This window comes from Kogia breviceps, chromosome 17 (genome assembly GCF_026419965.1).
Source record: "Kogia breviceps isolate mKogBre1 chromosome 17, mKogBre1 haplotype 1, whole genome shotgun sequence".
NCBI lineage: Eukaryota > Metazoa > Chordata > Mammalia > Artiodactyla > Physeteridae > Kogia > Kogia breviceps.
In genome coordinates this window covers 23259736-23284736 of record NC_081326.1, presented here as the reverse complement: position 1 = coordinate 23284736, position 25001 = coordinate 23259736, and the positions used below count along the sequence as shown (strand labels likewise).

At 37.8% G+C, this 25001-nt stretch overlaps 1 protein-coding gene across 1 annotated transcript; it reads left to right on the top strand.

The window, feature by feature from the left end:
• The first annotated feature begins 5696 nt into the window (after positions 1 to 5696).
• IMPA1 (inositol monophosphatase 1) lies at positions 5697 to 24496 on the top strand. Its single transcript, XM_059043598.2, has 9 exons — positions 5697 to 5804; positions 9167 to 9276; positions 9658 to 9791; positions 12118 to 12222; positions 13405 to 13450; positions 15711 to 15819; positions 17414 to 17522; positions 21890 to 22041; positions 22907 to 24496. The coding sequence occupies exons 2-9, from the start codon at positions 9214 to 9216 to the stop codon at positions 23020 to 23022; spliced, it is 834 nt and encodes a 277-aa protein (XP_058899581.1). The 5' UTR covers positions 5697 to 5804; positions 9167 to 9213; the 3' UTR covers positions 23023 to 24496.
• Positions 24497 to 25001: the final 505 nt, after the last annotated feature.

Below are 25001 nucleotides of genomic sequence, written 5' to 3'. Positions count from 1 at the left end.
CTGCGCCACCAGGGAAGCCTTCATCACAACTTTTTATGCTCATAGTACTTAGCCAACCTGGCTTGCATTACAGCTATTTGTGTTCCTATCGTATCCTCCCTATTTTGCTATAAATCCTTGAACATGCAAATTATAAACATAATATAATATGTAAGCAATATAACAATATTAACAGTACAATATAATAGTATGAACAGTATAATATAATAATATAAACAATGGAATATGATAATACAAACAATATTCATTTTGATACTCCCCATAATAGCTAGCATATTTCCTGTGTGCTTATTCAAATAAACTGTTGAAGTACAGACTAGGGCCCAAATGAATAGTATGCTCGTTTTTATACCACTGTTGAGTTTTCAAAAGCAATTTTTAGTATCTAGTTCCAGTTTGCACTTCTCTCCATCACTCTAAATAATTCTGCTTCCCACATTTCCCAGGCCCTTAGTTATAGGCAAATTACTTAACCATCCTATAGAACCATTTCCTTATCTAAAAAATGGAGATAATAGTGTAAACTCCATCAAATTGTCATAGGAATTAAATGAGATCATATTGACAATGTACTTAGAACAGAGTACATGCTCAGCAAGTGTTAGCTGCTATAATTATTTTACCAGACTTTAAACTTTGACCCTGATATATCTACTGTTGGTTTGAAATGCTAATCTGATAACTCTGCATAGAGCCTAAAACTTCGAACATTTTCCTATTAGTGTTATTCACCATCTTACTCATAGTATTAGGGAATTTTTGTTCAGTTTGCCAGCTGATAAGACAACCAAAGTTCTTTTTTTCTTATTTCACCAAATCCAGATGTTAATACCAAGATTCATCAAAGCGCTGGTTTGCATGGTGATGGATGGTTATTATTCACCTTATAAAATGTTAATTGCCTACGTGAAATGCTTTACTACTGAGTCCTTTAAATGGAAATCTCCACTTCGGGGTTTAAAATATAATTAAGCTTGCATAAATTTGACTTATGTCCATTTTCATGAACATATTTTACTGATTGGGAGACAAGAAACTGCCTTTCTAGTTGCTCTTTATCCTTAACTTTGTGGTCTCGAGCAAGACACTTCTCTGCAGTTCAGTTTTCAAATCTGTAAAATGAAGAGATTCAACTAAGGTTTAAGATCTTGCTTAACTCCTAAGCCTGTAATTCTGGCATAAAACTCTGGGACATTAACACCACGGGCAGGGCGATGGGTTCAGGTTGACAAGAATAACCATTCACAGCTGCTGTTTTCTACTTAAAGCAACAACCAAAATATGAGTTTCTTGAGGGGCAGGGACCACAAATTATTCTTTGAATTCCCTACAGTTTTTAACCAATACTTTTAATTGAGCTGGTGCTCATAAAACATTGAATTATTTAATCATTGATGTCTATGAAAGTCACTATCATTTACTCTAGGGCCAGATTATGCCGGGGTCTGCAATTCCAGCTCTGTCACCAACTGGGTGACATTGGTCAAGTTACTTAATCTCGCTATGCCTAAATTCATGCGGAAAGTGGGGATAATGATAGTACCAACCTCATGGTATTGTTTTGAAGATTAAATGAGTTAGTATTAGTAAGGTCCTCAGAATAATGCCTAACACATAGTAAACTCTATAATTATTATGGTTACTCTCTGCATGTTTGATCTGGCACCTTAAAAGCAGATGAACGTGTACAAATGGAACTTGGAATATATTTTATTTACCTTATAGATATATCATGGAAGATTGAGACTTTTATGTAGGAACATTTGTCTAATTTGGATGAGGATGAAGTTATTCAAGCTATTTATTTATTGTTTAAGAATGAGAGGCATAAAGCAGGCTAAGTAATTGCTTGAGTTCATACCAACCCTTTGTCCAACAATAATCAGTATCAAGGCTGCAAAGAACAAAAGGCTTTATTTGAAGTCTTAAGAATTGCAATTCAGGAGACAGAGATTTGGGACTTCCCTTGCAGTCCAGTGGTTAAGACTCCACACTGAAGGGGGCCTGGGTTGAATCCCTGGTCAGGAAATAAGATCCCACATGCTGTGTAGCACGGACCCCTGCAAAAATCAAAATTTATTTTAAAATTAAAAAAAAAAAAAAAGGAGAGAGACAGGAGACAGATTCGGGTAAAACTGAAAGAGTATTGCAGGGGAGAGGAAAGAGTCAGGAGCTTATGCAGGAAAAAGCCACAAGATTGTTCAAGAATTATGACTGACCCTGATTCAAGAAAGGAATTATTTGTCCTTAAGGCTCTCATGAGTTATTTTAGGGTAAGGGTCCAATAAATATCTTGAGTTTCTGGAACATTGGGTAGATGTTTTGGATACATGTGTGAAGATAATAAGTGGTCAAAAGTTTCATTTGGTCTGAGACATGCATAGGTCACACTTCCTCGATGGCCTCCTGGCTCCATTTTAGAGAGCTCTCTTAGCAATACCAACTCCATTTTGATTTTCCTTTCACACATTTTACACAGCCATGATTGGTTAGACAAAAGATCCAGAGGTAGAGGGATAAGCCATTTAAAAAAACAATAAACTTTCATTCTAACCTTTAATAGAGATGATTCTATGATGCATTTTTTTTCCAGAATTAAAAACTCTATCTATAATTCCAACCTATATTATGTCAAAATGTGAAAACTTGTTAGGTATCCTGAAGATTCCACCCATAAGGAACCTGCATTTTGTGTTTATAAATTTTTGTCATTTTTAATCAAAGTCCGCTAAGTAACTAACTATTAATTAAGAAGGTCTTGGTATGTGGAATCTGCATTTTTTTTTTTTTTTTTTTAAATGAAAGGAGTTGCCATTTGAAAGAAGTCAGTTCCAGGACTTCCCTGGTGGCGCAGTGCTTGACAGTCCACCTGGCGATGCAGGGGACACGGGTTCGTGCCCCGGCCTGGGAGGGTCCCACGTGCCGCGCAGCGGCTGGGCCCGTGAGCCATGGCCGCTGAGCCTGCGCGTCCGGAGCCTGTGCTCCGCGAGGGGAGAGGCCACAGCAGAGAGAGGCCCGCGTACCGGAAAAAAAAAAAAAAAAAGTCATCTCCAGAAACTAAATAAAGTTAGCAAGATACCCAAGATTGCAGGAGAAGAAATCACCATGAAGGACGCTGTTTATTATGCAAATACAAGGCACCTATCACTCATATAGGTGATGACCAGAGCACTCTGTGGCTTGACAAAGGCCATCCTTCCCAGAACCCCTCCACGAATAGTCAGGTGTCTGGGGAGGCGTCAGGGGCATTGGATCTTGCCTCTCTTCCATTTTGAGGGTTAGCATAATTGGAACCTCTGTCATTGATGCAAGTCCGCTGGTAGGAAAGGATATCAAAAGCCCCCAAGAGGGAACTCCCCATTAGGGAAGTCTGGAACAGTGATCTGGTCACCACACCAGGGAGCAGATTTTGTCCTGGTATAGTGTGTGGCTAAGATTGGAACCTGACCCCTCCGTAACCCCAAACCATCTTGGCACAGCAGACAGTCTTCGGGGTTGGGAACAGCGGCTGCAGATGTGACTATAGCTTTAAAAATTGCCCTTTTGGGAAGCCAAGATCAATGCACCAGGTACCGAGGTCTCTGCAGCCATCTGAATCACTCACAGCACTGGACAAAAATCTTTCGGATTGTGTGGGACCAGTTTGCAACACTGCCAAAACCAGATCGGAGCGCTAGACCTCCCTGTGTACTAGAGGATTCTTCATTTCACTTTCAGTCAGGCATTTGAAAGCAGAACAACCTCCTTGGACTGAAAAGTCCCTGAGTTACTTGAGGACAATTGTAAAGTAGCAGCTGAGGCTCCTAGAAAAAGATTGTACTTCTTGCTCATTAGAGGTAGGAAGCTTGAAATGGTTTTAATTTGAAGGAATGAGATATTCTATCTATCTTCACTTCGATTACACCGATTTTAGCAGCTTTGTTTATTTAAACGAGGCTTAAAGAGGACTCAAATGACATTTCTGCAAATGCCTGGAAAATTTTATTTGGTTAAAAACCAACACTTGTCACCACAGAGTTGGCAAGATTTTTATTTTAAGATGACTGACAATGAAGAACCAAAAAGCTAATTTCTAAAGTTTTTTTTATTTTTTTTAATCAAGAAAACAAAAGGATCATTTGCTAGACAAATTGAGGTGTTCAAATCAGATACTTAGAAAGAGACAAAGTTCTGGCTCTTTGTGAGGCTTGAGAATTGGTCCCACACTTCATGTCATTCATCTTTGGGAACTCTCATTTGCAACACATTGGTGACAATACCCTGTCTTCTGATCAAGCTAAGAGAAGCAATCACTGCAAATGCAAGGAGCCAAATAACCGACTTCCCCGATCCTGTTGTGGCTAGGACATCTTTTACCTGTGCACTGCCTTTTGCATTATAATAGTAAAACTATATGATGCCAGACCTGTAATTTCAAAAAGCGGAACTATTTTAAGGACCATAGACTAGTCCTTGTATTTCATGTGATGCAAGCTTATCGTACCATTTATTCCCTGAATATGGACTTTGGAATCAGTGTGTTCTACTCTTTGCTCTTGCTGTGTGACTTGAGGATAAATAACATCCCCTGAGCCTCCGTTTCCCCGTCCATATGATGAAGCTGATCATATCTTCTCATGGAACTATTGCAACCTTTAAGTAAAATAATGCGTATGAAAACAAAAGTGCCTGAAGCATGGTAAGTCCTCACTGCATGGTTACCGAATGAATTATTGAGAATAGGGGCAGTTGGTTCTGGCCAATAAATGTCTGTCTGTCTACCTATCATAGGTTTACTATAGTGTATATTGTTGGGGAGGAAGAAAACTTTCCTCTAGGAGACCTTCTAAGTTCTTCTGGCTGGTCTAAGAATTAAATTGACATGAGACAGATTTAACAGGAGAAAATCAAATTTAATTTTATACATATGCGAATCCCACACACATAAAGAGGCCAGAGACCCCACATGCATGAGAGGGTCAGAGGCAGAAAAGTAAAATGAGGACTACATGCCCTCCTGAGCTAAGGAATGAGATGGGGGCCTGGGGCTTCCAAGGACAGGAGGATGATAAGAAGAAAAGCAAATGTTTGGTAATTAGATATTTGCCCTACCATATAGATGGGGCCCTTTAGATAAAGCATATCTCCAGTAATAACTCTCTTCTGAGAAAAATTTCCAGTTTAAATTCTTCTAGGTAGTTAAGGGAGGGAGAGTATTTTCTCTTGCACTCACCAGGTCTCAGTTGCCTTTAGCTCAAAACAATCCTCATGCAAAAATGGAACATTTGGGGGACACTCCGTTATGAACCCCTACGATATGTATATAGTGTAGCTTTACCCAACATAGTTTTAACAAATAAAAGTTGCAAAGCTGGAGTCGTATCTCTAGTTTGTGTTTTGCCAAAAGAGTAGTATGGAATAAAAGACAGGGACAAAGAAAGGGAAACAGGAAAATTGGAAGGAATGGAAGACCTAAGGGATGGGCAAAATAGAGGAAAGGAATTTTTTTTTAATTACAGAAGAATGTACAGGCAGGAGAAAGAAAGAAGAACCACAGACGAAAAAGAGGCCAGATCTGGAAGGACTAGGCAGAGGGGGACGGGTCAGGAAGCGATCACCTGCACATCTTGGGGCTGGGGGTTGGGGTTTGGAGGGCTGTGCTCCGTTGTAGGGCGGGGCCAGAAGAAGCCTAACCTCGGGGGCGGGGCTCCAGGGGCGGGACTTCCTGTCGGAGGCGTTACCAGCTTGACCCTTCTCGCCGTCCGGAAGAGCCCAGCGTTGCATCCGGCTAGTATCCTAGCGAGCCTCAAGCCCACCACCCCGAGGTGAGACCTTCCTTCCTGCGATCCGGGGGGGTCGTCGGGCGCTGCGGGCGCGGGCGGCTCTCCGGAGTGGTTTCGAGTGGGTGGGCTCGGTCAGCGGTGCGGGGTGGCGCCCAGGGACAGAGGCCGCAGTTGGGGCGCCTTCACCCCTGCGGTTTTGTCCTGAGCCACGGCCGAGTGACACCAGGAACGGTCCCTGCGTGTGTAGCGGTTTCGCCCCCGGGATCTCGCTGAACCTTTGCGGCAGCTTGTGTAGAATAATCCCCTCTTTTTCATTTTACCGATTCCAAAGAAGCTCAGAGAGACCTGGCATACGTCCAGAGGCGTGTAGTCCCGGTATAAGCCCCTGATCCCGTGCTGTCCGCAGTCCCGCTGCCGGGGACAGGTGGCAGGAAGGTGGCATGGCTCCCACCGCAGGGAAGGTGGTAACCAGGACAGAAAGTTGAAAATATTTCACGTGTTTGTCTCTGAGAAAGTGAAGGTGAACAAAATGTGTTCCTTTTTGAGATGTACTCAAAACTGGTTGGAAAGATAAGGCATGCACACAAATGACCGAAATGTAAGGAAAACATTCCTGAGTGCCCTAAGAGTGAGGTACAAAGTTTTATGGAGTCTTCCAGGCTTGGGTGTCCTGTGAGCTTCTCATGGCATGTTCCCTCCTAAGGAATGTCATTCAGACTCAGGACTCAGTCGTTGCCTACTCAGATGCCTTGCATATTTATATCTGCAGGCCATACCTCTCCTCTGAGGTCACGATCCATACAGTCAGCTGCCTAATTGACATCTCCTTTTGGTTTCACAAAGGTTCCTCATCCTCTACTAATTAAACTTTTGTTCTCCCCACCTCCTACCCAGATCCCAAATTTCACTCTTCTATTACTCCGTGTTTCAGTAAATGTCACCATTATCCGTTCAGTTGCCAAAGTGAGATATCTGGGCATCATTAAACTCTTCCTCTCCCTCATACTACATATCCAATCTATTGCTAAGTGCCCTCAGCTTTACCTCCCAAAACAAATATCCCCACTGTCTACTCGTCCCTCCACCCTCTAATCCATTCTGTTCAGCAGCCACGATGTAGTGATTCCTCATGGCTCTCAAATCAAAATCTTACCTCTAAGGCCTCGCTGGGGATGATCCCTGCCATCCCCCGGCTTCACCCCTCCCCCATTTCTCTTGATCTCTGAGCTGTCACACTTAGGCCTTTCAGTGCTCTTCCCATACCAGGAGTCCTGCAGTTGAGTTAGTTAATACCTATTCTCTTGTCCATCAAATCTTGGTTGAACCACGTTCTCAGGGAACCCGTATCTGGTACCTAAGACCAGGTCAGAGTTCCCCTGTTACATGCTTCTCATTGCACTTCTGCTTAGCCTTTATTACATTTGTGATGTTGCATGTGGTCTGTGATTTTTTTTTTTTTTTGATTAATATCTGACTACCCACTAGAGAGCAAGTGTGAAACTCTGCCTGTTTTTCCTCACTGTGATGCATTGCACAGCATATAATAGATATTCAGCACACAGCTCTTGAGTGGTTAAACAGATTATGACTTCTGGGTGGAGAATCCCTAGAAGAAAGGGTAGCTTTTGAAATGAGCCTGGAAAAATTGGTAGGAGATATCAGTGCTGTTAGCAGAGGGAGATATGAATGGCTTAAGCAAATTTTCTGGCTAGAAAGCAGATTCATAGTGAGAACATCTAGTTCTGTTTAAGCCTAGAAGAAAGAAATGGGAGTAAGTAAGAATCAAAAAAAAAAAAAAAAGTTTGGGAACGATTGTTGAAGTGCTCTAAGCAGTTACTCCTATAACTCAAAACGTGGCTTCCTTTTAAAATTATTTAAATGCTCATATCAAGAAGAAGAAGCAACTAGCAGAAACAGCTCAAAGTATCTGTCCTTTGTCCTCCCTTCCCTTCCCCTCCCTCTCCTCCCCTCCCCATTGGGATTTCCAACCAGTCTTCAAGGTGAAACTCTGTGTAAGTTATTCTCAAATCTACAGATGACAAAATTAGGGTTGCTTTATAAATGATCCACATTTTTCTGAGTCTGACAGCTGGAAAAGCTTCACTGTCCTGGGTACAGGTTTTAGAGTGTGGTCAAGCCAGTGGGGAGTTATTTTATTTTTTTTAATTTTTTTATTTTTTTGTGGTACGCGGGCCTCTCACTGTCGTGGCCTCTCCCATTGCAGAGCACAGGCTCCGGATGCGCAGCCTCAGCGGCCATGGCTCACGGGCCCAGCCGCTCTGCGGCATATGGGATCTTCCCGGACCGGGGCACGAACCCGTGACCCCTGCATCAGCAGGCGGATTCTCAACCACTGCGCCACCAGGGAAGCCCAGTGGGAAGTTATTTTAGTCTTCTCTTCAGAAGTCAGTGGAAAGCTGGACAGTTCAGAAGACAAAAATGTGCTGTTTTTTTTTTTTTTTTTTCTCTCTGAAACTTGGGGAAATTCCTTTTTTACTTTATTGTTATTTTTTTAGTCCTGGAATTTTCCTTCCTCAGAATGTTATGATAGAAAGAGTAGTGGACTTTAAATTCAGAATTGAGTTCGAATTCTGACTGGGTCATCTGCCTAATAAAACCTTGGGCAAATTATTTATAATCACTGAGCTGTAAGTTCTTCATCTTTACAACCTCATTAAAAATAAATTCACATGTATAAACTACTGAACTACTTGACATTCAATCAGTACATGTGCCTCCTGCTTCTTGCCTTCAAAGCTTCTTTAATTTCTATCCGTGGTTAGTGGAATGCGCGGATGCCAAAACTGCAGGTACTGAAAAGTGTCTGGGTTCCCTGTGTTCTTTCTCTAATTTTCACTTTATTCTTAACCCGAACATGCACCTGTCTTTTAAGATATTTCTTGTGTCCTTTCTTCTCCATTCCCTAGACCAATGCTGTTTTTTAAAGTGTATGGTATGGGCACTTTGGAGACATTATTTATTTATTTATTTATTTATTTGCGGTACGCGGGCCTCTCACTGTTGTGGCCTCTCCCGCTGCGGAGCACAGGCTCCGGACGCACAGGCTCAGCGGCCATGGTTCACGGGCCCAGCCGCTCCGCGGCACGTGGGATCCTCCCGGACCGGGACACGAACCCGCGTCCCCCTCATCGTCAGGCGGACCCTCAACCACAGCGCCACCAGGGAAGCCCTGGGAGACACATTCATAGAATACTTTTTCTTATTAAAATGTTTCTACAATAGAAGTGAAGTAATTTAGATAAAAAGTGTTTCTTCTTGGACCTGTGAGTGAATACTAAAAAAAACTGAACTCTAGAATCAGGTAGAGGGTGAATCCTGAATAAAAGTATTTTGCAGATTGAGGAGTTTTTGTGAACTAACTATTCCGTGATTAATATTTTTAGGGATTTGCAACTGCTGCATCTTTGTATGTGTTAAATCTGTTCAGAAGATGGCTGATCCTTGGCAGGAATGCATGGATTATGCAGTAACCCTAGTAAGACAAGCTGGAGAGGTATGAACTGAAATCTTTTCAGCCATGATGTGTTGGATGTGGACAGCGTGTGGTTGCCTTGTTAAACAAAACATGTACTTGGATTAATCTGTATTTGTTTTCATTTTATTAAACTTTAGTGGAGTGATACTTTAATTTTATGTCATTAAACTTTTTGTGATGACAGTTGTGAATCTAAAATAGGATGTAAGATTCTATGATTTTATACCTAGTAGGTATAAAGGATTTATTTTATTTTATTTCATTTACACTCTGGTAAGAAATATTTAAGAATATCATGTAAGACAGATTGAATGTTTCAGACCATTTCTGTATTTCTTCTTTTAGTTGATTTAAAATGACTTATGCTGTTCCTATTTGCTTACCAAAAAATCTTTTTAGATGGCTCGTGAAGCCCTAAAAAATGAAATGAATATTATGATCAAAAGTTCTCCAGTTGATTTGGTAACTGCTACTGACCAAAAAGTTGAAAAAATGCTTATCTCTTCCATAAAGGAAAAGTATCCATCTCACAGGTATTTCTTACTTCAATTTCTGGTGATGAAAATGAAATCTAGGTTGGAGTCAATAGTACTAGACAGAAATTTTGATTTTTAGACTCAGTAATTGACTATACTTAATTTAAGCTGAATGGGAATTTATTTGGAGGGTGTTGGGCAGCTCAGGAGCCCTGAGAGCAGGACTCAGGTGGGACCCAGGGAGGAAGGCAGAGCTGGGTACCATTGGGTTAGGGTTAGGGTTAGGGTTAGGAGCCATTGCTTCAGATGCTGCTGGTAGCCTCACTCCTGACTGCTCACTTTGGATATCGTTACCCCATTAGCTCAAGATTACAAATCCTGGGCAAGAACATCTGCTAGCTAAACTCAGATTGTTTGCCTAAGCTCACACTTCCAGGGAGCAGTGAACAGGGGCTATTTGGATTCCTTTATAGTAAAAGGAGTGTTTGGATGCTGGGAAGTTGACGTGACAAGTGTCTGGCACAGACAAGATTTTAAAGTTCAGTTTCATTCTCTATATTGCAAACATTTTTAGGTGCTAAAGTCATGGTAGCTTTAAGGAGTTTGAGAGAAAATACTAAAATCAGGGCTTTCTTTATAGGCACAGAAATATAACCAAAATATTGTCATCATTTTAAGGGTTTAACATTGTCATTCTCTACTTCTTTGTGATCATGCCATTGGCCATTCCTGGTATTTTAGTCACTGAGGAGAAAAAAAATGTTTAAAGCTAAATATATGCCTTCTCAATGAAAAGGTTTATAGCCAAGAGAAAAAGAGATACAAGAAAATTATGATAATGATTATTAGGACTGTTCAGTATTGAATAAAGGACATAAATAAAAAAGAAAGTAGCAACAGAAAGAAGAAATCCAGTGAACTCAGACACCATTATTTACACAATTCACCTGAGATTTACTGTGTGGCGTGTTTTAGGAAAGCATGTAGACACAGTAATTTTGGTGGGTGATTTGCTTTCTCATTGACTTATTTAACGTTCTGTATATTATCTATTGCTGTATAGCAAGTTACCCTAAAAACGTAGCAGCTCTAGACAGCAAACATTTATTATCCTAGAGTTTTCTAGGGTCAGGAATATGGTAGTAGCTGGGCTGCATTGTTCTTGCCAGGGTCACATAAAGTTATAGTCAAACTGTGGGTCACCTCGGGCTCAACTGGGGCTGAAGGGTCCATTCGCTTATGTGATTGTTGGTGACTTCAGTTCCTCATGGGTTGTCTGTGGCAGCTCCCCTCAGTTCCTTACCATCTGGGCCTCTCCACAGAGCAGCTGATAACATGGTGGTCAGCTTCCCCCAGAGCGACAGAGGGAAGGAGAGGGAGGAAGAAATAGATGGAAATAAGATGGAAACCTCAGTGCCATTTTGTGAACGAGTCATCCAAGTTGCACTTTGTCACTTCCACTTTGTTCTGTTGGTTAGAAACGAGTCACTAAGTCCAAATCCACACTCAAGGCAAAGGGTGTTAGGCTCTGCCTCTTGAAGAGAGGAGTATGAGAGAATCTGTGGACTTATTTTTAAAACCTCCACATTTCCTTCGTAAGTTCTCATCTGCAACAAATTCCCTTTTCAGCATGTGTGCCTTCACTTATCCTGGCATTACGTCTGAGAATTTCAGATTCTGTTATTTTTCACATGACTTGGTTCTGGGGGAAGTAAAGCTTTCTCACTTTCATTAGTCTGCAGGAAAAACAATAGAAAAGTGCAGTGTACGGACTTTTGGTATGTTTTATAGTAGACCCTGGGTAGCTTAAGGTTTGAAAATTGTTGAAAGCAATGTAAAGATTCAGAGTTTGCAGCCATAAAAAGAAATGAAACTGAGTTATTTGTAATGAGGTGGATAGACCTGGAGTCTGTCATACAGAGTGAAGTAAGTCAGAAGGAGAAAAACAAATACCGTATGCTAACACATATATATGGTCTCTGAGAAAAAAAAAATGTCATGAAGAGATTAGTGGTAGGACGGGAATAAAACACAGACCTACTAGAGCATGGACTTGAGGATATGGGGAGGGGGAAGGGTAAGCTGTGATGAAGTGAGAGAGTGGCAGGGACATATACACACTACCAAATGTAAATTAGATAGCTAGTGGGAAGCTGCTGCATAGCACAGGGAGATCACCTCTGTGCTTTGTGACCACCTAGAGGGGTGGGACAGGGAGGTTGGGAGAGAGGGTGACACAAGAGGGAAGAGATATGGGAACATATGTATATGTATAACTGATTCACTTTGTTGTAAAGGAAAAACTAACACTATTGTAAAACAGTTATACCAATAAAGATGTTAAAAAAAAAAAAGATTAAGAGTTTGTCATTTTTGTTTTTAGTTTCATTGGTGAGGAATCTGTGGCAGCTGGGGAAAAAAGTATTTTAACTGACAGCCCTACGTGGATCATTGACCCTATTGATGGAACAACTAACTTTGTACATGGGTATGTTTGAAAAATTTTAATATCGTAATTACTGTTTGTATATTAACTGAATGGACTGTTGGATATTTTGTTCACAAACATATATACTTTAGAGAATTGTGTAAATTGTAGAGTAGTTTGTAAGTGTATTATGCATAATTTTCATCAGCTGTGGCAGAGGTGATGAACTATTAATGTTGTAGACTTGTCTTGTGCAGGGAAGTGCCCTGTTCACCATTCTTTTTCTCACTGTTGAAACCACACAAAAATGTATGCAAGCAACATTGCTGCTTTGAGATCAATTAAGGAAATAACTAACTCAATACTGGAGTGTTGTCTATATAAAATGGGTTCAATCCAGGAGAAAAAAACTGTTAAAAAGAGCATGGGTTTTAGGATGTGTGAATTGTGACCTTGAGCAAGTTGCTTAATCTTTCTAAGCCTCAGTTTTTATTTTCATTCTATAAAATGGGCACATTAATGGTACCTGCCTCATAGAATTGCTTGCTGATGGGACTCAATGAGTTGTACATGTATATGAGAACTTACTCTAGTGCCTGGCACAAAGTAAGTATATAACTCAGGATATTTAGAAGAAAGCCAGATGGAATTGCCAGTGAGAGTTCAAATGAGTAGCCTAGTTTGGTGGGATGACACATAGTTGTTACATTTGAAGTTACCACGTAGCTGTATGTATCTTTACTAATAGAATTGTTAAAGCCATAAAGCTAAGATGTAGAATCGATACGTGATGGAATGTTAATGTGGAAAGATGCTCATAATATTATATAACATAGAGAAGATTGTAATATAGTGTATAGTGTGATCCCATTTTTGATAAAATTATATTCATGGAATTCTACACTTAAATGGTATGAAATGGCGTACAGTGCCAAGTGGCCTTCCCACTTCTGACCCCAGCTTCTCAGGACCCATCTCTGGAGGTGACCATTTTTATCAGCTTCTTGTGAATCCTTTCAGAGATGTCTCATGCCTGTAGAAGCATCCTGTATGTATGCCTCTCTACCCTCCCCATCCCCTACGATTTACACAAAGGGTTGCATACTGTACACACAGTTCTGGGGGAGGAGGGATAAGACTGTTCATATGAAAAAATCTGTAAGCAGTTTTATTATGAAAAAACATGTTTGTTGAAAATAAGTTCTATTTTGATAAATTTATGTGTGTGTTTTTTTTTTAAAGATTTCCTTTTGTAGCCGTTTCAGTTGGCTTTGTTGTAAATAAGAAGGTATGTTGTTTAAATTTATGGTTGGTAAAATGCCTTGCTCTCATTTTCTGAGAAAGAGTAAATGTGTCTCCATAATAAATTTAGGTTTGTCTCTATTCAATTTATGTAGCTGCATTATTTTGAAATAAACTCCAGAACTGTTAAACTTGACATGATACTTTTTCCACTGAAGAAAATGTAATGTTTTCTGAGAAGATTTTATAAGGAAAAAATACACACAAGTAGCTGAAATGTGATTCAGTATTTAGTCCCCATTATATATATGATAGAGTCAGATAAGATAGGCGTTGAGGTAGGGTCTAAAATGCTTAAAGGAAGAGGTGCTCTTTGAGCTAGGAATGCTTTAGTAGGCATTGTGAAAGGAAACACCATGTAGTGGTAGGAGCCAAGCATGGTTAGAAAATGCAGACTATGTTCAGGAACCTGAACCCTTGCTGTATCTAAAGTCCAGTAGAGTACAATCTCTACCTGTTGCATTTCCGTGCTGTTTGGGTATTTGATTGATCAAAACACGAATGATGTTTACTAACATCTTACAAAGCTGTCTTCAGGGGGCTTGCGATATATTTGATCAGCATGTACACAAGAGTTAAGAAATCTCTGAGAATAAAAACACAGATTAGTGCAGATGAAATCTTAGGCAGAGGATTGTGTTAATCAGTGAGAACATTCAAAGGGAGATAGGTGAGCATTTCTCATTTAATCAGCCCTGGGCTGTTGAACTCCCAGTTCAGTGCAAAAGTTACATGTGCGAACAGATAAAGGTAATATGTGGTGGAACTGTGAAAAAAAAAAAATACTATGAGAACATGAAGAGGGTGTAAAGCAATTCTGCCAAGAGTAGTTTGGGGAAATCTTCATACTAAATGGAAGGGGTCTTAGAATTTGGTCATGTGAGTCGGGTCACAGCAAATTAGGGGTTTGCCAGACAAAGAAGAAAAGGAAAGCATTTTAATCAGAAAGAACAGTTTGGAGAAGAGCATGATGTGTGTGGGAACGGTGAGGTGTCCATTGTGAGCAAAACTCTGGAAATGGCAGGAGGAGAACCAATGAGGTGAGTTAGTTGTGGTCTTGCCATGAGGCACCGTGGCCTGTCCATGTCAGAACATTTAGATTTTTGTTTTTAGGTGGTAGGAAACCAGTAGAGGTTTTTAAGTGCAGAGTGACAGATAATTCCAGCAACAGCAACGTAGAGGTCACACCAGAGGGGCAGGTGATTCTGAACTCAGATAGAGGTGGGGAGAATGGCTGAGGAAATGCCAAAAATCAGGAAGTGTTTTCAAGATAAAATTGGAAGGAAGTGACTAATGGGGAAGGAATGAGGCACGAGTGATCAGGTAGTGAGTGAGTTTGACGTCCTCAATTGAGGTTTCTGCAAGCCTAGGTTCTGAAGCACAGCTACTGACCTGCGAGGATGGGGTTGGCGGGAGCCACCGTTAGAGAGGTAGTTGAATTTGTGGACCGGAAAGAACAAACCTGTAATAATCGAGAGAGCTAAAAGGGAAATGGAAGAAAAGGAAGAATGAAAAACTCCGGGGAACACAACTTTTAGGGGTTAGGCAGAGAAGAAGGTCATAAGAAAATGTGACACCAAGACAGATCAGTGAGTGTAGTAGGAGGACTAGGAGAATACTGCCAGGAACACGGAGTTTGGGATTAACTGATGGTGGTCAGCCGTCTCCAAATCTTCAGAGGAGGCATTTGGTCAGCAAGAGTGCATTGGTGATCTCTTTGCAAGGAGTTTCAGGAGATGCGTGATCAGGGAAGAAGCCAAATTGTAATGTAGTAAGAGAATGGGAGATGCAAAGTCTAGACCAGTCTTTGGCAGTGAAGAGAAAAGGAGAAGGTAATGTTTTGAAGGTTTTGTGAGGGAGGAAGAAATTTAGCGAGAAGTACCGGAATGAAAGTCCAAGAGAGGAGGGATCAGTTGATAGAGCAGTTTTCCAGAGAAGTATAACACAGGAGGAAGGATCCACCCTAGAAACCAGGAACGATCTGTCTTCATCTGAGGCAGGAAGGAGAGAGGTCAAGGTGGGTGCCCTTAAATTTAGAAATGGATGAGACAGGAGTCAAGTGTTTAGGTCTGATGACTTCTTTCCTCTGACTAAGCTGGGAATTAGCATTTTAAATATCCCACGGTTTAGCCATTTGAAAACATTATTAGTATACCAGATTTTCTTGTTACTTTCTTAGCAAAAGTATGGATAAAATGAGAAAGAATACTCAGGTTTGGTAAAGGAAACTTGTTTTCCTTCTGCAGATGGAATTTGGAATTGTATACAGTTGCATGGAGGATAAGATGTATACCGGCCGGAAAGGAAAAGGTGCCTTTTGTAATGGTCAAAAACTACAGGTTTCACGCCAAGACGGTAGGTTTATCCTCTAATTTTTGGTGTGATTGATATTATGTATTCGTATGCTATTGTTTTTGAATGTTAACCTGTAGAGCTCTCCAAGTGTTAACTGATTCATAAATTGTGTCTGTTTTCTCTGTACTTTTTAATTGTGACCCCAATTTTGGATGTGGTAGTGGAAGCAGGGGATGCAAGTGCAACGGAGCAGAAGACATTTGAGGTCTTGTGTTTTGTCAGGGGCTGGGGAAGATGAGTAAGAATGACTCTCTGCCCTCATGGCATTCATGTTTTAGTGCTTCAGCCACTGCATCTCAAATTCTTTGTAGAATTCCTTTGTTCTGATGCCATTGGGCCCAGTTATTAGTAAATTGAGGGGGAAAAGGCACTTCAAGTAGGGAATCATAAAAATGAGGCATAAAACTATTATATATAGGATGCATAAACAACCAAGTTCTACTGTAGAGCACAGGGAACTATATTCAGTATGCTGTGATAAGCCATAATGGAAAAGAATATGAAAAAGAATACATATATATGTATAACTGAATCACTTTGCTATATAGCAGAAACTAACCCAACATTCAGTTATACATATATATATATATTCTTTTTCATATTCTTTTCCATAATGCTTTATCACAAGATATTGAATATATTTCCCTGTGCTGTACAGTAAGCCTTGTTGTTTATGCATTCTATATATAATAGTTTGCATCTGCTAGTCCCAAACTCCCAATCCTTCCATCCCCCTTGGCAACCACAAGTCTGTTCTCTATATCTGAGTCTGTTTCTGTTTTGTAGATTTGTTCATTTGCATCATATTTTAGATTCCACTTATAAGTGATATCATGTGGTATCTTTCTCTTTCTGATTTACTTCGCTTAGTATCATAATCTCTAGGTCCATCCATGTAGCTGCAAATGGCATTATTTCATTCTTTTTTATGGCTGAGTAATATTCCATTGTATGTATATACCACATCTTCTTTATCCATTAATTTGTTGATGGACATTTGGGATGTTTCCACATCTTGGCTATTGTAAATAGTGATGCCATGAACATAGGGATGCATGTATATTTTCAAATTATAGTTTTATCTGGATATATGCCCAGGAGTGGGATTGCTGGATCATACAGCAACTCCATATTTAGTTTTTTGAGGAACCTCCATACTATTTTCCATAATGGTTGCACCACTTTACATTCCTGCCAACAGTGCTACCGTTTAATTTTAATTTTTGTCTTGTTTCAAATCTATATATAAATTATTAAATTTCTAAATTCCACTTTAAAAAAATATGTAAGGCATTTGCTCGTTTCCCACTAAATGTATCATGCATTCAGGCAGATTGGTTATATTCTATACTTTTGGGGGGGTTGTCTAAGGAGCTAGACTCTTTTTGATGATTATAAAAATGATGATAAAATAACTAAAAGAGATAATAAATTGATAAGTATTTTAATATTTAAAGCCTTAGAAAGAAACAAATATGATACAACTAGGAAGAGGAATAAAAATGTCCAATTTGTTCTGAGTTACAAGTGTCAAATTTTTTATCAGAATTCTTATTAATAAACTCTAATGATTATTTAAAACATTTTATTTTAGATGTTACCAAATCACTCTTGGTGACAGAGTTGGGCTCTTCCAGAACACCAGAGACTGTGAGAATTATTCTTTCTAATATGGAAAGGCTTCTTTGCCTTCCCATCCATGGGTAAGCTCTTTTCACTTTCTCCCTAAAGTTGAACATTCTATGTTAACATTATAGATAATTTGACATTCTAAGTAATGAATTTTTCTTTAGAAATGAGATTTTTAATTAATAGACATGGGATCAGTACCGTAATTCTAATTTATAATGTAATTTTTAAAACTATTTCAAATTTAACAAAATTTTCAGAAATAAAAAACTACAAGAAACAGTAGTATACAGTTTATCCAGATTCACCTATTGTTAACATTGTACCCCATTTGCTTTATCATTTTATCATTCCTTCTTTTCTCTGTCTCTGTCTCTGTCTCTCTCTCTCTGTGTATGTGTGTGTGTGTTTGTGTAAATATACTCCTTTTTTCCCCTGAACTATTTCATGGTAAATTATTTAGATCATGGCTCTTTATCCCTAAATACTTCAGTTTGTTATTTCCTAAGACTAAGGATACTCTCTTCCATAACCACAGTACAATTATTGACTTCATGAATTTGCTCTTTATCTAGTCTACCATCCATACATACATAGCTTTGTCAGTTGATCTAATAATGTCTTTTATAGCATTTTTCTTCCTCCAGTGCAAGATTCAGTCTAGGGTCAATATTATGTTTAGTTGCCATGTCTCTTTTGCCACCTTTAATCCAGAACATTTCCACAGCCTAAGTAATTACCCACTTCCTCTAAGTTTTCAAGTTATTTTCATAGAGGTATACAAAGTAGAATCTTATAGTTTATTTCTGGCCTCTCTGTATCAGTAGTTATTTCCCCCTTATCATTTCTTATTTTTTAATTTGTGCTTTCTTCTTTTTAAAAAATCTTGATTAAGTTACTTGGTGGTTTGTCTATTTTATGTTTTTTCAAAGAACCAGGATTTTGCTTATTAATCTGGTCTACTGGTTTTCTCCTCTGCTTTATTATTTTCATCATTGTGCTTTCTTTTTGTTCATTTTGTTGTTTCCTGTTTTTTTCCTTTTTAAGTAGAGAATTTATTTTTATGCTTTGATTTTTTATTTATGTTAAGTATTTAGGCTATGAATTTTTATCTGATTACTGCTTTAAATGTATCCCATAGATTCTGATGTGTTTTCATTGCAATTATTTTTCACAAAATTTGTTACTTCTGTTTGTATTTCCCTTTTCACCCAAAAGTTGTGTTCTTAAATATCCATGAGGAAATGACTTTTTTTGCTTTTTTAATTTAATTTTTAATTTTTAATTTTATTACATTGTAATAAATATATATTATGGAACTTTATGTTTTCTTTGTGCCCAGTATATGATCAATTTTTGTGGAACTTCCATATGCACTGAAAAAAAAGTACATTCTGTATTGTACTTTGATGTTTGAACTTGAAATCTACTTTGACATCAGAATTGTGCCTGGTAAATCTTTGTCCACTCTTACTTTTAGTCCTTTTGAATCACTGGGTTTTAAGTGTATCTCTTGAATACTGCATAGAGTGGAGTTTTGCTTTATAATCAATTTGAAACTCTTTTTTCTTTTAATAAAAACGTTAGGCTTATTCATTTATTGATATGACCATTTTGTTTGGTCTCAATTCTGTTGTATTATCTTACATTGTAATTACTTTGTATATTATGTTATAGTTACTGTATTTATTTGGTGTATCCTCTTGGCTTTTTTTCTTTTTAGAATTAGAAATTTATGAAAGGTTCAGTTTTATTCTAGTGGGTTTCTTTTGTATTAAAACTCTTTATAATGCTCTTAATATTCTCTTTTCTTACTTGACCATTTACTCTCTGTAAAGGCTCCAGAATGTTTTGGCTTCCGCCTGTTACCTATATAACATTCAGTGATTTTACTCTACTTTCCCCTTCTTCTCTCCCTTTTCATCCAGTTTTTTAAGTTGCATTCTTTGTACTTTGTCAGACATATTATTATTACATATTCTTTCACCCACGGTCCCATCCTGTGGTCTTAGTTTTTGACTTTATAAAATGCTCACAGTCCTTCCATGACGTTTTCCTGGTGTCAAAAGTTCATAAATAACAGAATTAAAACCAGTGAATCACTGAAGTATAATTAGTAAAAGTTTATTGTGCACACACCAAAAAGACAAACCAGGAACAATGCCTATAGCATTGTTCTTCCAGCCTAGGGTTCTATGTTTGAATAGAACACCAAGAGATAATTTGTGAATGATCTTGGTATTTTCTTTCTATGACATGAGAGCTGAACTATCACATACCCTTGAGAAAAGGAGGAAAATACACCATTATTTATAAACTAAAAAAAGCCACTAAAGTTAATTTGGGTTTATATATTTGGAAAGCAGTCAAACACCTATGGAAGTTTATCGAGGTTGCTAGTTCTTTCTTAAATTTGATATATAGTAAGAATATAGGCAGTAAAATGTATTTGAAATCAAGCGCATCATGTAATTCTGATCCTTTTTTGAAAAAAAAAATTGCTTTGGCATGAAGGATGTACTCAGGTGCAGTACTTTTTTTATTTTTTTTTCTTCTTTTTTTTTTTTTTTTTTTACTTTTTTTTTACTTTTTTTATTTTTAAGAAACAAAACAAATACCACATTAGTCATCAATTTCCCATTATTTCTTTTTTTTTAACTTTAATTTTATTGGGGTATAGTTAATTTACAATGTTTTGTTAGTTCAGGTGTACAGCAAAGTGATTCGGTTATACATGTACATATATTCATCCTTTTTAAGATTCTTTTCTCATATAGGTTATCCCAGAATATTGAGTAGAGTTTCCTGTGCTATACAGTAGGTCCTTGTTGGTTATCTGTCTTACATATAGTAGTGTGTGTATGTTCATCCCAAGCTCCTGATTTATCCCTCCCCCTTGTGTCTCCCCTTTGGTAACCATGGCTTGTTTTCTATGTCTGTAAGTCTGTTTCTGTTTTGTAAGTAAGTTCATTTGTTTCATTTTTTAAAATTAGATTCCAGAGCTTCCCTGGTGGCGCAGTGGTTGAGAGTCCGCCTGCCGATGCAGGGGACACGGGTTCGTGCCCTGGTCCGGGAAGATCCCACATGCTGTGGACGGCTGGCCCCGTGAGCCATGGCCGCTGGGCCTGTGCTCCACAGCGGGAGAGGCCACAGCAGTGAGAGGCCCACGTACCGCAAAAATAAATAAATAAATAAATAAGTTAGATTCCACATATCATATGATATCACTCATGTGGAATCCCCTTATTTCTTTAAAAATAAATAGTGAAGGAACTCAGTGAACAGACCTGACTGCTTTATTTTCAGAGGTTTAAACAACTAAAAGAGAAGCTTGAGTAAAACCCATTTGAAAGTAGTAACTTACAGACATGATGACCTCTTTTTCTTAAACATTTCATTGTGTATATTTTTGATAAAATAGACATTCTTTAATATAACCACAATTAAATAAAACCAGGAAATGAAGTTTGATACATTATCTAATATAGTGACTTAATTCGTATTTTGAAAGAATTCTAATCCAAGATCCAATCCAGGATCATACACTGCATTTAGGTGCCATTTCTCATCGATTTCTTTTAATCTGGATCAGTTGCTTAGTCTCTGTTTTGTGACCTTGACATTTTTGAAAAACGTAGGGTAATTATTTTATAGTATGCCTTTTGATTTGAATTTGTTGGGTTTCCTCATGATTAGATTTGGGCTATGCATTTTGGGCAGGAATGCTACAGAAGTACTTTTATTTCCTTCTCAGTGCATTATATCAGGAGGCTCATGGTACCTTTTTGTCCCATTATTGAATATTAACTTTGATCACTTGGTAATGATCTTGCTATCTTTCTCATTGTAATTATTGTGTATCTTATAGGGAGATACTTTGATATATAAATATCATTCATCCACTCATTTTAGCATTTATTGATGCTTCTCTCCTGAATCAGTTATTATTATAATGGCTAATAAAGTAATGTCTGTACTTACCTTAACTTGATATATTTCCACGGAAAAGCTACTGTGAGAAGGCAAACCTGAAATAATCTTTCCAGGCAGGCCTAGATCTAAGCAGAGCCCACCAGTGCTGTTATCTCTTTAGTCACGTGTACTGATGCCCATGACATTGGAGATGACCGGGAGTACATTTTCACCCTTCTGTAAACTACTTGTATTGTGGGGCTATTGTCCCTGGGTTTAGACCACAATGAATATACATGCATGCCATGATAGTAGAATTATAGCATTTTCTTCAGTTTTTTTTTCCCCAAAATATCCTTGTTTTAAAGTTTATATTATAAATGATTGCTTCATACGGATTAGTTTTGTCATTTATATAGTGCATCATGACCGTTGCATCAGTCAACACTTAAAAGAAACTGAAGTTAAGGAGGAATGCCTTATTTGAAATAATTTTTTTCTGTCTTATTTTTAAAATGTTATTTGTTAGGATCCGAGGTGTTGGAACAGCGGCTCTTAATATGTGCCTTGTGGCAGCTGGAGTTGCAGATGCATATTATGAAATGGGAATTCACTGCTGGGATGTAGCAGGTGCTGGCATTATTGTAACTGAAGCTGGTGGAGTACTCTTGGATGTAACAGGTAAAATTATGGGACAGTAAAGCATTTTTCTTTCCATATCTGTTGGACCTTCCTCTATATATGGCTTTTTTCCTTTAATGTTTGTTACATGTTATACCTCAGCTCTTAAGGCAAAAAAAGCCATGTAATTTTCTATACAATCAAAATAACAAACATTGGGAGATGGAGGTAAGGATAAGAAACTAATGGTAGCATGGGATTAATAATGATAAATGGCTTAGCCTCTTCAAATATGAGTATCAGGAACTCTTGAGAGGCTATAGAAAAAGTCTAGAAGGTCACTGAATCTGAGAATTGTACCAAGAGTTCTTTGAATGGTAACCATGGTGGTGGTTGAACATGGACTTCCTCCACCATCACTTTCTACCTTGAGCCTAGAGGGGCTACATATTTCCTCTGCGCTGGTGGTGAGATTTTTAAAAGTAAGAGTGAACCTGGGTTAAAATAATTCATCAGTGGCCTGGGAGAAAGGCAGCAAAGTATTAAGGAAATGGGAAGGAGAGTGGTGTGAAAATGCATTGGAGTCAGATTTTCTGTCCATAGATTCCCAAACATTAAAGAGGTAATAAAAGTAATAAAAAGAAGAAATAGAACACACAAAAGGTGAAATAGAGAAAAGATGACATTTTCCAGACTAGTGTGATTGAGATACCAGTTCCCTCCACAATTTACTAAAAGAAGGTGCTTAGAAACTCACTTATGTATTATCGAAGCTTAAACATTATGGTTATGTGACAGCATAGATCTTTTTAAAGATAGTCAAAAGTATTAAAATGTTATGATTGACCACAGTACATATTGCTATGCAAATTTTATAGGAATTATTTTTGTACAGGATATAACCATGTTCCATATTTGATTTTAGGTGGACCATTTGATTTGATGTCACGAAGAATAATTGCTTCAAGCAATAAGACATTAGGAGAAAGGATAGCCAAAGAAATTCAGATAATACCTCTTCAAAGAGATGATGAAGATTAATTCTAACAGCTTCATACATTCAGTCACAGTTGCATCTCTCCAGGTTTGCGGATGGTGTTGCAAAATTCAGGACATCTGTTTCACTTGAATAATATTGGTTTCAGTTGTCTTCAATGTCCAGATTAAAAATTGCAACTTGTTCTGTATTTTACTAAGAGTAGGTATGCAAGAATGGCTGAAATGCTTGTTTCCTTGTTTTAAAAATGTTTGCGTGTTAAGAGTGTACTTTGGGAAAAATATGCAGGCAGTGTATGAGACAGTATCACATCAACTGAAATAGTCAATTAGCAATTTAGAGTTTCTAAGTATTTATGAGCCTCTGAAATTTTGACTTAACTATTTATGTGCATATGCATTCTTAATTAGAAAGTTAACTTTCTGGAAAAGTTTTTTTCTTTACTTCCGAAAGCCATACTTAACTAAATTTGTAAGAAGTATATAATGAGTACTTCCTAGACCAAGGTTTCTTTCTTTGCAGAGAACCTTGATTTATTAATCAGTGAAGCACCAAACATGGTACCTGTTAAATAGTAGGCAATCCAAAAATAAGCACTGAAAGAATGAATATTTTAACGGTAGCAATTCCTAGTTGCTACATAAAGTAATGAGCTCATCATTCTGTAATTTTACTTCAGGGTTGGAAGTAGAAATTATCTAGTCATCCTTTTTATATTTCACATTACCATTCCTTTTAACATTTTACATTACCATGCCATTTCAATTAACTGTACCTATACCTCCTGATACATTTCAATTACTGTATCTCCTGATATCATTTGTTATTGTGGGCATTTCTGCAGTTTATATGCTTTTCAAAACACTGCATTGCAGTATTTGTTTGGATTTCTTTAAAGTCCATATATAAAAGAGAAGAAACAGTTTCAGAAAAGCACTTTCATCAGGTATCTGATGCAACTAGATACTGTATGACACTTTACTAGACTCAAAATTCATTCCTTAATAGTCTTTGGCTTCTCAAACTCAAAAAGAAAATTGTTCTGGTTCATAGATATTTTTAAAAGAATAACTTGTTGCTTAGCCTTGTCCTTTGACACATGAACAGTATTAAGTTTTGTTACAGGCTCATGTGACCCTTATATGTGATGAAAGGAGAAGTGCTTCTATAAAGTTTTCAAGACAGGATTGTTTTTTTTTTTAATTGTCATGCACATCTAATACATTAAATATCTATGAACCTAAGATTTGAGTATTATAATTACTGAATTTGTACTGTTGGTCACATGCATCTCATACTGTATTATTCTAAGACAGGTTGTTTTGCAATTAACTATATTGTGGTTAAGAATATGATTGTGAATAAAATTTTAAATAAAAAGTATATAAATATTATAGTCAGGGTTTATAGTCTTCCCAAATGTGTACACACACACACACACACACACACACACACAAAATATACACACTTGAACACCCCTCCTTTTTAAAATAAAAAATGAGCTCATTCTATCACGTACTTATGTATGAAGTGTCCTTTGTATTCAATTTGAATTACTAGCTATTCCTAGAAATGGTTTACAATGTCTGGGTCAGTAGTTTGCCTGTGATATATATCATTTTGACTCAGTTGTCCTTCATTTCAAGATCTAATCTAGAGCCTAAGATACAATGTTTAAAGAAAGAAAAAATAATCATTTCAAATTGTTTCCATTTGCTTCAAGTTCATAACCCCCTACCTTTACCCTGCCTCATTTGGAAAAATTAATTCTTTTATTATCCAATTAATACATACACATAGTTCAAAGTTTCAAATAATACACGGAGCTCAGAAGGAAAAGCGACATTTTCCTATCCCATTCCACCTCACCCCTAAGTTGATCTCTCCAAACTCTTTAAGTAGTTTCTTTTGGTATTTACCTCCATCTTAAAAAAAAAAAAAAAAAAGAGAGATAAACATATTCTGTTACATCTTTCTTTATTTATTGACTTTATTATCTATAACTTGCTATTATGGAAGATGA

Bases quoted from the DNA above. Each gene is read 5' to 3' on its own strand.
- IMPA1 (XM_059043598.2), top strand. From the start codon at position 9,214: ATGGCTGATCCTTGGCAGGAATGCATGGATTATGCAGTAACCCTAGTA. The intron at 9,792-12,117 runs GTATTTCTTACT...TTTTGTTTTTAG, and splicing joins GAAAAGTATCCATCTCACAG to TTTCATTGGTGAGGAATCTG. The intron at 17,523-21,889 runs GTAAGCTCTTTT...GTTATTTGTTAG, and splicing joins CTTTGCCTTCCCATCCATGG to GATCCGAGGTGTTGGAACAG.